The following is a 12,952-nucleotide window of genomic DNA, read 5'->3' on the forward strand; positions in this document are numbered from 1 at the left end:
TTTCTTTGTAAACACTGAAAGGTGACTTTTGGGAAAGTGGGTGTTCCATAGAGCTCTCCTAGTTGTGTTGACTGATGGATGTCGTGTGGGTATTAAAACGGAGACTTCTCACTTCGCGTACGGTATACCTCTTTGAGTATTTTTGTGTTCCCACCGTAGATCTTTGATAAGTGCTTTACAATTAAACAGCCACATATGCCGCCACTTTTCAGGGTCCCGTGCCTCCGTCAGCTGTGTTTTCCGGCTGTCCTACTTCGCTAGACAGCATCTAGACACGGTGGGTGGCGGCCCCCGCCTCGTGTCCTGCTGTGAGCGGGGTCCCGCCTTGGCCGCTACGCGCCTCGCTCTCGGCAGAGGCTGCAGCCTGCACGGCGCCCGGACAGTGTGCAGGACTGTGTGCGGCACCGCAGGCTTGAGAACGATCGGGCCCTTGAGAGTGGGACCGGCTGAGAGACCACACAGGTCTCCTCCTCTGACCTGGGCCTCCCAGATCCTCAGATCCTAAACCCCAAGGCCTCAGGGCAAGCTGGGGGACCACGTGTGAGTCCCCTCTGTCCAGCACCTTCCTTTCAGACGTGTAAGATTCTCTCTTCACTCGATGGATCCTTTCTGTCTTCTTCACGAAAGGGTGTGGTTTTCAGCGCAAAGAGTAGTGGCCTCTGGAATGGTTGCCTTGGCTCCAAAGGTTTCATTTAAGATGTCACTTAGTAATCGAGTGTCTAAGTACAAAATGTGATCAGACTGTGCTGACAGCCGCCACTGGCGAAGCTGTCCCTTGCTGTGGGGAGCTGGAGGTGTGAAGGCCTCCTTGGTTTACCCCAGTGGTAATTGTGGGGTCCCGCTGCAAAACAGCAGTTTCCTCCTGTGATGTAATACTGCTTTTTTAAAAAAAAAATCAGTGAGGGTCCCATAGAAAACTGTGTGGCAGGAAGGTGTGCAAACGGGGGGTGACTCTCCAGAAGTGTGTGTCATTGGGCCTCACAGGGAGGGTTGAGGGAGAAGATTGAGTGACTCATGTGGCCGGATGATGCCAGATCCTGACACCAGGCTGGGGGGTGGCGGGGGGTACACTCATGGGAATGGCTTTTGGGGACAGATTCTCTGGATCAGGGAGGAAAAATTGCTGGGGAGATAGTTTCCTTTAGTGACCAAGTGTCAGCCTGGACTCGTACTTTGTATTAAAGCTGACGTATAAATATGCTGGGTTTTGTTTTAAGCGTATACGACGTGATATTGAAGTGTTTCTCAGGGCGCCTGGGTGGCTCAGCGGGTTGAGCATCTCTCTCTTGATTTGGGTTCAGTCCATGATCTCAGGGCTGTGGGATCAGGTCCCGCCTCTGGCTTGTGCCAAGCGTGGAGTCTGCTCAAGATTCTTTCTCCCTCTGCCCCTCTCCCCCCTCTCACTCTCTAAAATTAAAAAAAAAAAATTTTTTTTTTTAATATTTCTCTGTTTTCTTCCCTCTAGAGTTTACAGATGCTTCCCCAGCAACGGAAAGCCATAGCTAAGTTCAAGGAACCGGCTCATGCGTTAGCATTTCAGCAGAAATTCCACAGGTAGCTTGTATATTCCGTGGTCGGGGTGACGGTGGGAGCGGGCGGGAGAGCCTCCCCGCTGTGGTTTGCTCTCCAGCAAAGCAGCCGTGGTTTCACACGTGTGCGCGCCCACCTGCCGTGGTAGAAACGCGCCGGTAATGCGTGCCGAGAGCAGACAGCGTGCCCTTCCCCTCGTGCAGTGTGGGGCGTTGGCTCCCGGGTTTTGCGTTGATCTCTGTCTGCGTTTTCATGGAGTTGTCATCCGTCGGGACCTACCGTCGTAGTTTTCCCATACCTTGGTGACCTGACCGCTCATCTGTGGAGTTCGGTCGGCGTTGACTATTTCTTTCCCTCTCCGCAGGCACATGATAGATTTGTCCCACATAAACGTGGCCCTGATTGTTGAGTGATCTCTGGCAGGAGACGCTGACCCGACACGGAACACTCGCTGTGGGATTTCTTCAGGGAAGCCGCGGCGCACACCCCCACGAGCACGGCCTCTCCGCGCACAGTCTTGCGTAACTGTTGTCGGGAGAGCGGCCGGCCCGGCGTGGACTCCAGCAGAGCCGGACTTGGGGACGTGGCGGCCTGGGCTCCGGTGTTACACGCTCCCCGTTCTGTTGTCACCACAGAGAACTACACTTTCCGGTTTCTTTTGTTTTCAAAGTGCTTACGATGCATGTAGCCCTTGTTCTTCGTGATCGTGCTGTGTGACCGATCACAGTGACTTAGGTTCAGGAAGGGACGTTAGCGCCACAAATTCTGAGTAGTTTCCACAGCAAAGAACACTTGATAATGGTTGCACCCATCTTCAGTGCAGGCTAGACAAGGGTCTTCCCAGCCGAGCGGAACCGAGCCGTCCTCTCAGCCCTCACGAGGCTCTTGGAAGCACGTAGATTAAAATTTGGGTGATGGTGACGGGCAGCCGCGTGTCCTGGCAAGCAGGACGTGAGGGCGGTTGGGAGCGATGCCCATTGTGTGGTGGATTCTGCTTCTTGTAAATACTCCAGAAGCACCAGCTGCGTGTTCCTAGTTGCGGAGGGGACTCCCCACCCCTCTGTCCACTCTTCCCCAGTAAGGCAGCAGTCCTGGCAGGCCCCGCCGTGTCTCCCTGGGCCTAGAGAGGGCGCCTGTGGCGCCGTCACCCTGCAGCCCTTCCGGAGCCCTGCCAGGTGGGTCGTGTTGCACATCTACCCCGCGAGGCAGAGGCAGGGGGACTCGGCCCGGCCCCGTGTGGTTTGTTCCTCTTTGTAAATGTGACCCGAAGCAGCATATTCGTGTCCCTGGCTCTGTGACATACAACATTCTTCGGGAACTTGGTTATCATTGCTCTGATTAACTTTTTTTTTTTTTTTTTTTTTTTTGAAGGCCTTTTGAGTAGGGCTGTGCTGCCCTTGAGCAGAGCCAGGAGCAAGGTGGCCTGTGTGCTGGCGAGTTGCCCCTCGTGGGGTGTGGTGTGAGGGATGGCTGTCCTCCCCAGACCGTGCAGCCCAAAGTGAAATTGAAATGTGTTCATGTGGCCCCGAACCTGCTTGAGGAGTTCTGGGTAGGCTCGTTTAGGTGAGACTCTTCCTTCCCGTAAAGCAACGTTTAGTACAGTTCATTCCGGTCAAGTCTTTAAAAAAGTGCCTTATTGTATTTCTGCTCAAGAACGAGTTTCACCGTTTGGGGTTTATACTAACGTGGACCTGAACTGTTTGAGCAAGTAACAGATACTAAGGCATACTCAGACTTTTTAGCTGTGTTTTATACCTAAGATTTCACGGCAGGTTTACTAGTAGAATTAGAGGAAATAGGAGCCTGCCGCCTCCAGATGCCACCGGTCAGCCCTGCGGGGACCAGCTCAAAGCCCCGGAGCCCCCGCCGCCAGGCACCCTCCCTCCTCTGAGCCTTCGCGCGGGGGCTGGGACCCAGGCCGCCTGAGCCTGTGTCGTGTTTGCACAGGTGAAATTTTAGATTTTTGCAACTTCAGTTGCCCGAACTGGAGGGGAGCGTTCAGACCCCGTGAGGCTTTCTGTGGCGAGGGTTCTAAGTGGCATCCCGCGGTAGGAGGAGGCCTGGAGGATGAAGGTGGGTGTTGGCGGCTGCTTTTCAGAAGGTGTAGGTGCCAGGAAGCGAACGGGCGCTCCCAGGGTGCACCCCCCAGCTGAGGCGCCTGGCCGCCTTGTTCCAGAAAGCCCCTGACTCAGCTGCGCCAGGCCTGCCGTGGTGCTCCAGGGGAGGGTCCGCACAGTCCGTGCCCTGTCCCTACCCTCGGTCGACACGCACGTCCTGTCCGCTGTTGTCACAGGGAGAGACGGATGTGTTCGTGTGTTTAAAAGCGTAGTTTATTTGGCTCAGTCCACAGAGAGCTGCGTTGAAGCAACGAGCTTGACAGCCTGCTAGTTACGACACATCCAGACCCCTTGCCGGTGCCGGGCAGTGGGAAGGCTCTCAGTTGACGGACTTGCTTTTTATCACCAAGAACCAACTGATGCAATAAAACGAGCTTAACAATTTTTTACCATTTCCTGAAATAGTCTGAGTGTGCCGTATCGTCTCTGGAAAGTAGGCACATGACAAAGAGCTTTTTCCCTAGTTAGTGATGAGAAGTCATCAGTCCTGCGTGGGCACCGCTGTTCAAGACCTGGTGGTGACATTAAGGTCTGCTTTCGGCCTTGTCCGAGGACGATACGGGCGCCATGGGACATGTGTGTCTGTTAACTGTCTACACACGTGAGCCTTCTCTTGATGTGGTGTTCTTGAAAGCCTTTGGCCACGGGGAGCTGGGCCTTCGTAAAGCCCTGGTTAGAATGGCCCCGTGCGCCCGGCCGTTGGCAGTGGCCGCAGTTAGTGCCGGCCGGCCCGGAGCAGAGGCTTGGTTTCCTTAAAGGGAGCTGCGGAAGGGAAAGAGGCAGAATTAGAAAGTAACGTTATTTCCATTCTCGGTGCGCTTTTCGCGGTGAAATCAGACCACCGTAAGCCGAACCCTTTTGGAAGATCTGTTGCAACCATTATCTTTGTTCTTTATTTATCATGCATTTAAAATGACATGCAGAAGCATTTAACATACTATGTAAATATGGACCTTTTAAAATTAAAATGTTAATTGGAAACGCTTTCAATTCAGCAACAATCTTAGCTATTTGTTAGTTCTTTTGTGTTGTCTTATCACAGTTAAATGGAGACCGTTCCATAATTGTTGATGTGTCTGTGTGTAAATCCGATTTTTATAAAGATGGTAGTTAAGTCAATACATGTATCCCGACCTGTGTATTATTTGTTTCCAAATTCGAGAAGCTGAAAGTCAGTAAATACCGATATATCGCGTGAGGTAAATATAACAGGTGATTGTGTGGAGCCAAGGTACCTTTTCTTTTTACATTGTCTTGTTTTGATTTTGTGCTGTAACATAAGATCACTTAGCCGCTTGTCTGAGCATAACCTTGCATTACCGTTGGTCTGGCCACTTTTGTTAAGTCCTTATACTGATAATTCTAAGGGAGAAACCCTGTCTCTTTTTACCAGAACAAATGTTGAGGGTCCCCCCTCTTTCTGGACAGGCAGCGTCCTATGTAGGTGTCTGTGCCCTTCCCAGTGGGGAGCGGGCAGGGTGGCGGGGGGGAGGGGCTTCATCATAACTACTTTTTATTTGAGTCGTTCTTCTCTTGATTTGTAACAGCCCTGGATAAACCATTGTTTACGCCTGGTTCTGTAGCGTTGCTAAGTTGTGACAGAGCTTGGATCCTGCGCCCAGGGGGCTTTTTTCAAAGAGCGTTTTGCTTAATTTGTAAACGGAAGACTGTTGCTGGAGGAGATTGGGAGAGGTGTCTCGGGTGGAGGGGAGAGGGGAGCAGGGGGGCCTGGGACCGGGGAGAGGAGAATTTTGCAGAATGAAGGAGTTGTACTAAGTATCATGAACTTCTCACACACTGACTCTTTTCAGAGGAGTCAGCTGGTCGAGCCGAGAAGCACGCGGGAGGGTGGGCTCGTGGACGGCTCTCGCCGGGGGACAGGAGGGCACCCGCCCCACAGGGAGGTCACCTTTCCGCGGGAGGGCCTTGAGCCCTTCCTCAGGAGGGGCCCCCGCGGAGGTACAGAGATGCCCCGAGGCAGGGCCTGGCTCAGAGGGGCTGTTTGCAGAACCTGTCACTTCCGTTCTTGTTTTCTTAAATTTTCTTTCGGCTTGTTGTGGTTTTTTGTTTCGTTCTTTTCTTTTTTTTTCTTTTTTTCTTTTTTTGCTGTCGTTGTTTTTAATTTCTTTGTTATTTAATTGAAGGTAAGCTCCACGTGCTTCTAGACCACTGGACTGACAGGGACCCTGTCGCGGGCGGTTGGGTTCTGGTGGAGGTCTGGTGCCGAATGCCCGGCGCGCTCCCCGCTCGGTTCCCTAGAGAGCCCGCGTGTCCGGCTGTCAAGAAATGCATCCCCAGTCGGGCCGGTGCTGCCCTCAGCAGATGGCTCTGGGCTCCTTTGCTGTCATACTGGCCTGCTCAGAGTCATTTTTAATTTCCCCTCCCTTCCTGCCTGTAGGGTTGTTCTGGCTTTACATATTCACTGTTAGACCTGATTTTATTTCCCTGTAGTCAGGTTGAGTGCCCCCCCCCCCCGCCTTGTCTGTTTATTTGGTGTTGGGGGTGGGGGGCTTGTGAAAGGTCGCCTTGGTTCTTTACCAATTTTTAAGAGACCTTATTCTAAAAGGGAATCCCTGACGGGTGGGGCGGATGATCGCTGCGGGGTGGGGAGACAGCCCTGTCCCCCCGTGAAGGAAGCCACAGGAGCTGAGATCGCTTAGGGGAAAGTGTAGGTATTTTACTGTATTTAATGAGCATTTCAATTAACCTTTTCACCTATTTTTAAAACTTGTGAATGGAGTGTTATTTTGGACATTGGTAAATATGAACTCTCCAAAGGCGGTTAGCCTTGATTTACTGCTAAATCCTAAGGATTATTGTGTAAGGTTTTTTTGCAACCTATTTAATCTTCATCATTTAAAGCGCCCGTGGTTTTGTGTCCTAGAACCAAAGCAGAACTCGCTGATTCATATTGGATCCCAGGTATACCTTCTTCTGGTAGCGTATGGTTGGGAAGGATCATTGGTTTTACACGCTGTAACCTGCCTTTTCTAGAGAATGTTTTTAAAACTCTTAACTCTCTCTCCCCTGTGCCGGGTTCTGGTAGGAAGGCTTCTCGTCAGGACAGGCAGGTAGAGCAGGCGTCTTCAGTGAGGACTTTTTTCCCTTTTATTTCTGACCAACTAAAATGTAAAAAGACCGTGTTGGTGTTTTGCTGTGTTTTATTTTACTAATTTTAAAACGTATCTAGAAAAATACAGGCCCTTTAAAAAGAAACAACGTAGTCTTTAAATTCTGAGTACGTTGCACAGACTGGACAGGTACGCTGTTTTTTAATATATTCTGTATTTAGTAGTTTTATATACTCTAGAGAGTAGACCTTGACGTTCTTGTAGCATGGTTTCTTTTCAACTACTTTTTATCTTAAGGGCACACGTAGTGGAAGCTGATTTTTAAAGGTCTGTTTACATTTTATACACTCTGCAGCGTTGTCTTAGACCCTACGGTTTAGGGGTTTCTAACACACACAGCGCACTCACACCCGCAGCCGAAGAGCTAGTGAAGAGCTAGTGATCGTTTGGTTTTTTTGTAATTCGTCTTTGCTTTTCGCAGGCATGGGGGCCAGGAGTGCTTTTCCTCTGTGAGGATTCTAACTCTCCGTCTTCGCCTTTAATCCCACTGTTTAATTTTCAGGTTCCACAGCAGCCCAGCCCGCAGCCTTTGCATTCCGAGCGGGTTTCCTGTGTGGGGCGTCTCCGTCCGTCCTTTTGTGGCGTTGCCGCCCCCCCACCCCCTCCCCGGGGGCTCCGTAGCAGCGGCCTCCTGCCTGCCCCACCCCCCACCCCCCTTTCCTGTTCTCTTGCACCTTCCTCGCCCAAACCCATCTAGCAGCCACCACAGGGAGCTTCTTCCCCATTCTGGAAAATCACTTTCTCCGCCTTCCTCCTCTCTGGATGCCCTCACCCTCCTCCTACCCACCTGCCTTTGGCCACGGACCTGTCCTTTGCCGACGGTGCTCTTAACATTTAGAATTCCTCCTTGGGGGCGGGGGTGCGAGGCGGCCGTGAACGTTCTTGCACGGCGTTTGCATTCGACTGCGTCACCCCCTTTGCTTTGACAGGTCTTCACTCCCGCTTTGTTCCTGCAGGTCTCTGCTGGAGAGAATAACGTCCGGATTCTGTTACTTTGCAGTGTGACCTTGCGGGAGCGTGTGGCGCCCCGCGATGCCCGCGGGGAGCGTGCGATTAACCACCCCTTTGTTTTCACCCTGCTTTTACAGGACCTCTTGTGCATGAGTCAGTGTTAGTTGTAGCGCGCCCATTTTTCCACTGGAAGCGGCGGCCCGTTTGACCCCGTGTCACTGCTCCCGCTGTGATCCTTCCTAACCGTAATGCGCACGCGCTGCCGAGCTGGCCCGCGCCAGCTCCCGGGTGGAGCCTGACGCTGTGTCTGTTGGGAGTTCAGAGACCGGCACGCGACCGAGTTGCTTCCCTGTGGGTTGGCCCGCCTCACGTGTTCTGCCCAACACTGCACTTGCCCTTGTGGGGAAGGACGTCGCCTCGCTTTGCCCCGTCTCGCTGTGCGCTGATCACTGTGACGCTTTATCAGGAATCTGTGAGGAACACTGGTGACATGGTTGGAAAAATGTATTGTGTGTATCATTTGTGTGACTCCGTACGGAGGCGTGTCTCGAACTGTGTTGTAATTTGAAAGATGTGTTAATAAACTGCCTTGCGGCCTCTGCTTTGGTGCTCCGGTGTCTCCTTTGCCTCGCCGCCCGCGCCTGGTCCGTGCCGCGTCCCAGCCGTGCGGACAGCCAGCCTGCGGCCCCCCCCCCCGCGGGAGACCGGGCTGGTGTTTCCCCCGAGGACTGGGGGTGTCCCCAGCGCCCCCCCTCGCCCCTCGCCCCTCGCCCCTGCCACGCGCGCCCCCTCTGCTGCAGGCATCGGCTGGGAAACGGGATCTTGCCAGCGGACCCACAGGAGGGTCCGAGGGTCCGGCTTGTCCTCACCCACACTCTGTGGTCCGCAGGAGTCGGAACAGGCTCGGCAAAAACAAACAGCTTGTTTGGCTCTATTGGAAGTTTGGAAGGGGGGGTGTTTTTTTTTACGTTTTTCAAAAAAAGTTTTAACGTTTATTTATTTTTGAGAGACCGAGATAGAGCACAAACAGGGGAGGGGCAGACACACACACACACACACACACACACACACACACACACACACAAATCCGAAGCGGGCTCCAGGCTCCGAGCTGTCAGCACGGAGCCCGACCGACGCGGGGCTCAAACCCACAAACCGTGGGGTCATGACCTGAGCCAGAGTTGGATGCCCAACCAACTGAGCCACCCCCCCCTTCTTTTTACATTTTTTAAACCATTATGAATGATTTTTACATCTCTTCAACATCGGTGCTCTGATGCTAATCATTAACACCCAGGGTGGAGGTTACCGGTCACCCCCAGGATGATGCCTGTGACACCCTGTTGTACAGGCACGGGTCTGGTTTGGGGTCCTCCAGTGCACATTGTTGGACATCCATTTTCCATCGAATGCATCATCCGAGTTTTCCACGTTGCTACAAATTGCTCCGAATTCCTGGTCTGAAAACGGGGTACTTGTAAAATATCCCCCCACCCCGCCGGTTTGGAGAAGGAACACCTCCCCCGCCCCCTCCGCCCCCCCGCCCCCGCCCCCGTCCCCGGCCGGGCTGGGACAGGCCAGGCTCTCCCTGGCGGGGGCCCTGCACTGGAGTCTGCGTGGGATTCAGGCGGGTGGCACTGGCACCACTCCTCGCCTGTTGAGACCCACCTTTCTGGTCTGTGGGGAGGGGGCTTACCTTGTGATGAAGGAGCAAAATGGTACTGGTGACCCGTGACACTGTGCCGGCCCTGTCAGCCCCTCAAGTTGGCCGAGGTCTTCGTGCCCTTCCTGGGACACAAGAAAACAGCCTGTGTCCCTCTTAGAGGGACCGTCCCTCTCCAGCCGGGACCACCTGCTGCGGGACTTCAGGTCTAGGTCCGTTCTCTCGTTTCCCCTCCGCGTGGGACCTACTCGAGTTCCAGTGACGAAGGCCAGACACGGAACGGATGGACGCGGTGTCCCCACAGGCAGGTGCGGGGGCAGGTGGGCAACGGGGGACCGGGGTTGGAGAGGGAGGGAGGGCGGCGGAAGGGCCTTGGCTCCTGCCCGAGCACCAGCCGGGCCTCGCTGACAAAAGCGTTACCTCTGAAGTCATCTAGGGACGGGCTTGATCACCGTTCTCCCGGATGGGAGGGATGTGTGGGAGGAGGCCCGAGTTTGGTTCTGGGTGAAAAGGAAAGGTAAGCAAAGAGGCTAACTTGCGGGAAACAGGAGGAAGGGACAGCACAGGTCCGTCCACATGTTTGATTAATTTCTCACATCTGACTTCCTGGAATTTTTAAGCCCAAATCAGAATCTGAGGAGGCAAAAACCATTTTTTCTTCCATTTTAATCCGTATCCCGTGGGTACGTTGTTCTTCATCTGAAAGCTGGCGTTTGCTGTGAGGGGCGGGAGCCCTGCAGGAGCTGGCTGGAAACCTCTAGGCGCGCGGGTGGGCGGCGGGCTCCCCGGACCCGGGAGACGCCGGGCAAAAGGGCGCTCCTCCCGAGAAAGCTTCCGGCTCCACACTTGGTCGCCCGGGGAGGGTGTTCGTGCCGGGGTGAGGGGCCGCGGGCGGGGTGTCACCGAGGTCTGGGCTTTAGAGTGCGTGGGGAGTGCCAGCGGGCCTGGGGTTGGGGGCCCGGGGGCGGCTGTGGGCCGAAGGAGTGATGGAACCGGGGTCGGCAGTGGGGGACCAGCGTTGGTGCAGGGGGCGCTGGGGAGGGGAACTGGGGGGGCGGCGCAGCGGGGGTGCGGTGCGGTCCGGGGATGAGAGGCCGGCCCCGGGGCCCCGGGGCGCTGCACAGAGAAACCCCACCTGAGCTCGGGAGGTGGTGCCGCGGGAGGGGCTGCGCTGGGCCCGCGCCCTCCGCCCGCGAGGCCCCGACGGTGCCGGGCTCCTGGGCCAGCAGCCGGCTCCGAGACCCCCGCCGCTCCCGAGGAGGCCCCTTGGCCTGCTCGCCCAGCTGGAGGGTCCGCAGGCCGCGAACACGGCTGCCTTTCGCCCTTGCCGCCCGATGGCCCCGGGCTCTGGGGCGACCCAGAGGAGGCCCTCCTCTGTCCTCCGGGAACCTGGCCTGAGGCCCCACGTCCCTGCGGGAAGCGGAGGCGAGACGGTGGCACCCCGCCCCCCGCCCGGGCTGCCGTCCGGAGGCTCAGGCCCCCCCCCCGCCCCGGCTGGCCTGGCTCGCTTCCTTCTCCGTTACTTCTGTCATTTCCGCAATACGGTCTTTTTTTTTAAATATACTTCTGTACATTTTTGACTTTAGCGACAGTGCGTGATCGGGGAGGGGGGCAGCAGGAGAGAGAGAGAGCAAGAGAGAGAGGCTCTCGAGCAGACTCCACGCCTAGCATGGAGCCCGACGCGGACCTCGACCTCACAACCCTGCGATCTTGACCTGAGCTGAAGTCGAGTTGGACGCCGAACCAACTGAGCCGTTCAAGGCACCCCTGCAATGGGGTCCCTGCGAGATGGGGACCCCCCTCCCCCTCCCCCTTGTGAGCTGTCCAGGCCCAGGCCCCCTGCTGACATTGTCATTGCCAGGAAGCAGCCCGGTGGGTGGCCGTGCGTCTCAGGGCTGCGCACCTCCTGGGACCCCAGCCGTCCCCGGGCTCGAGGCCCGCGATCCTTCTCCCTCTGCAGGGCCCCCCCTTCAGCACCCCCTCGCCCTTCTCGCCCAAGATCCGTCTTCTGGGGTCACTGCTCACCATCTCCTTGACGGCCTTCCATTTTCTCTTCCCCTGGAACTGGTGCTCGTCTGAAAACTCTGAGTCCCCATGATCCTGGGCTCGCATTGCAGCTGGAGGCCAGAGTTGGACACGTAGGCAACCGTGCGGCCTGGCCTGCTTTGAGCTCTGATGGCCCCGAGGGCTGCCGGGAGATCCTCCGTTGCCGTCACGCTCCCGGGGAGTGTTTCCTGTCCGCTGTCCACACCGTCGACGGCGTCCCCTCTGCCCTTTCTCAGACACCCCGTGGCCTCCCCACGCGTTACTCCCAACAGGAGAGCTCAGGGAAGGGCGTCCCCGCCGCCGCAGGCCGGCCGGCCCCCCCACCGGTACTGCACCCCCTTCCCCCGCCTGCTGAACACCGGCTCCCCAGAAGTCTCTTCTCCTGAAGGTTTCCTTCCGAGGCGGACCTGTCCCGCGTGCGAACCAACATGCGGTCAGAGCCTCCCTGCGCTTCGTGACCACCCTCAGCTGCTTGCACGATGCTGTCCCGCTTTGTGCGAAACTCACTGAAAAAGCTGTCTTTCTTTTCTTGTGTCTCCCATGTTCTCTCTAACATCTCTTTTGAGGGGCGCCCGGGGGGCTCAGTCGGTTAAGCGTCCAACTTACAACGGGTCATGATCTCACGGTTCATGGGTTGGAGCCCCGCGTCGGGCTCTGTGCTGACAGCTCGGAGTCTGGAGCCTCCTTCGGATTCTGTGCCTCCCTCTCTGTCTGCCCCTCCCCGCCCCATCTCTTTCTCTATCTCTCAAAAATAAACATTTAAAAAGAATAAAAAGAAAATAAAATCTCTCGTGAATCCACACCAGCCTGGCCTTTGAACCCAGCCCAGGTTGGGCGGCTGCGTTCCTTCCCCCTGGTCACTCCCGACAGGACCCCAGGCGGTCCCGGGGCTCTAAAGGTCAGCTACAGGCCGGCGAGTCCCCCACTCGACCCTGCCCCGCACCTCCCCTCCCCTGAACGGGGCTCCAACCTCCCTTTCTGCTTGGGTGCGTAGCAGGCGTTTTGGACTCCCTGCCGAGCTCCGAGCCCCGGGTCCTTCCCTCAGTCTCCCCCCATCCCAGTAGATGGCAGCCCCTTCCTTAAGGACGCCCCAGCCCCAGGCTTCGGGGTCAGCGGCACCTCCTACTAACAAGCACGCCGGTTGCCGGGCCATCCCGGTCTTCCAAGAGCGTCTAGAATCTCCCGGCTCCGCCGAGACCACCCCGGCGAAAGCCACCGAAGCCTCCCACGCGGGGGCTGAGCCGGCCTCCACGGGGCTTCCCGTGTCCTCCCTGCCCTCCTGCTCTCAGGCACCAGACGTCAGCCGGAAGGATCCCGTAAAATACAAGATCACTGCGTTCGGGGCGCTCCGGAGGCCTCTCGTCTCACTTGGATAAAATAAAAATGCCTAAAAGGCACAGCACAGGGGCCGCCATCGACGGCACCGCAGGGGCGCCGGTGGCGGCAGGTGCCCGTGCGAGGAGCAGGTCGCAAGGTGCAGGCTTGTCCGGGGGCTGCTGGGGGTGCCCGGGGCC

At 56.3% G+C, this 12,952-nt stretch overlaps 1 protein-coding gene across 1 annotated transcript in view; it reads left to right on the plus strand.

The window, feature by feature from the left end:
- Positions 1-8,330, plus strand: part of RBM33 (RNA binding motif protein 33) — a 138,832-nt gene extending 130,502 nt beyond the window's left edge. Inside the window, 2 exon segments of the mRNA XM_047095800.1 lie at positions 1,466-1,554; positions 1,895-8,330. Of these exon segments, the coding sequence (XP_046951756.1) occupies positions 1,466-1,554; positions 1,895-1,943 (138 nt within the window). The 3' untranslated portion in view covers positions 1,944-8,330.
- Positions 8,331-12,952: the final 4,622 nt, after the last annotated feature.

The sequence above is a fragment of the Lynx rufus genome, unplaced genomic scaffold, assembly GCF_022079265.1.
Source record: "Lynx rufus isolate CCGP_SWC_20201006 ecotype Redwood Valley unplaced genomic scaffold, mLynRuf1.p SCAF_4, whole genome shotgun sequence".
Taxonomy (NCBI): Eukaryota; Metazoa; Chordata; class Mammalia; order Carnivora; family Felidae; genus Lynx; species Lynx rufus.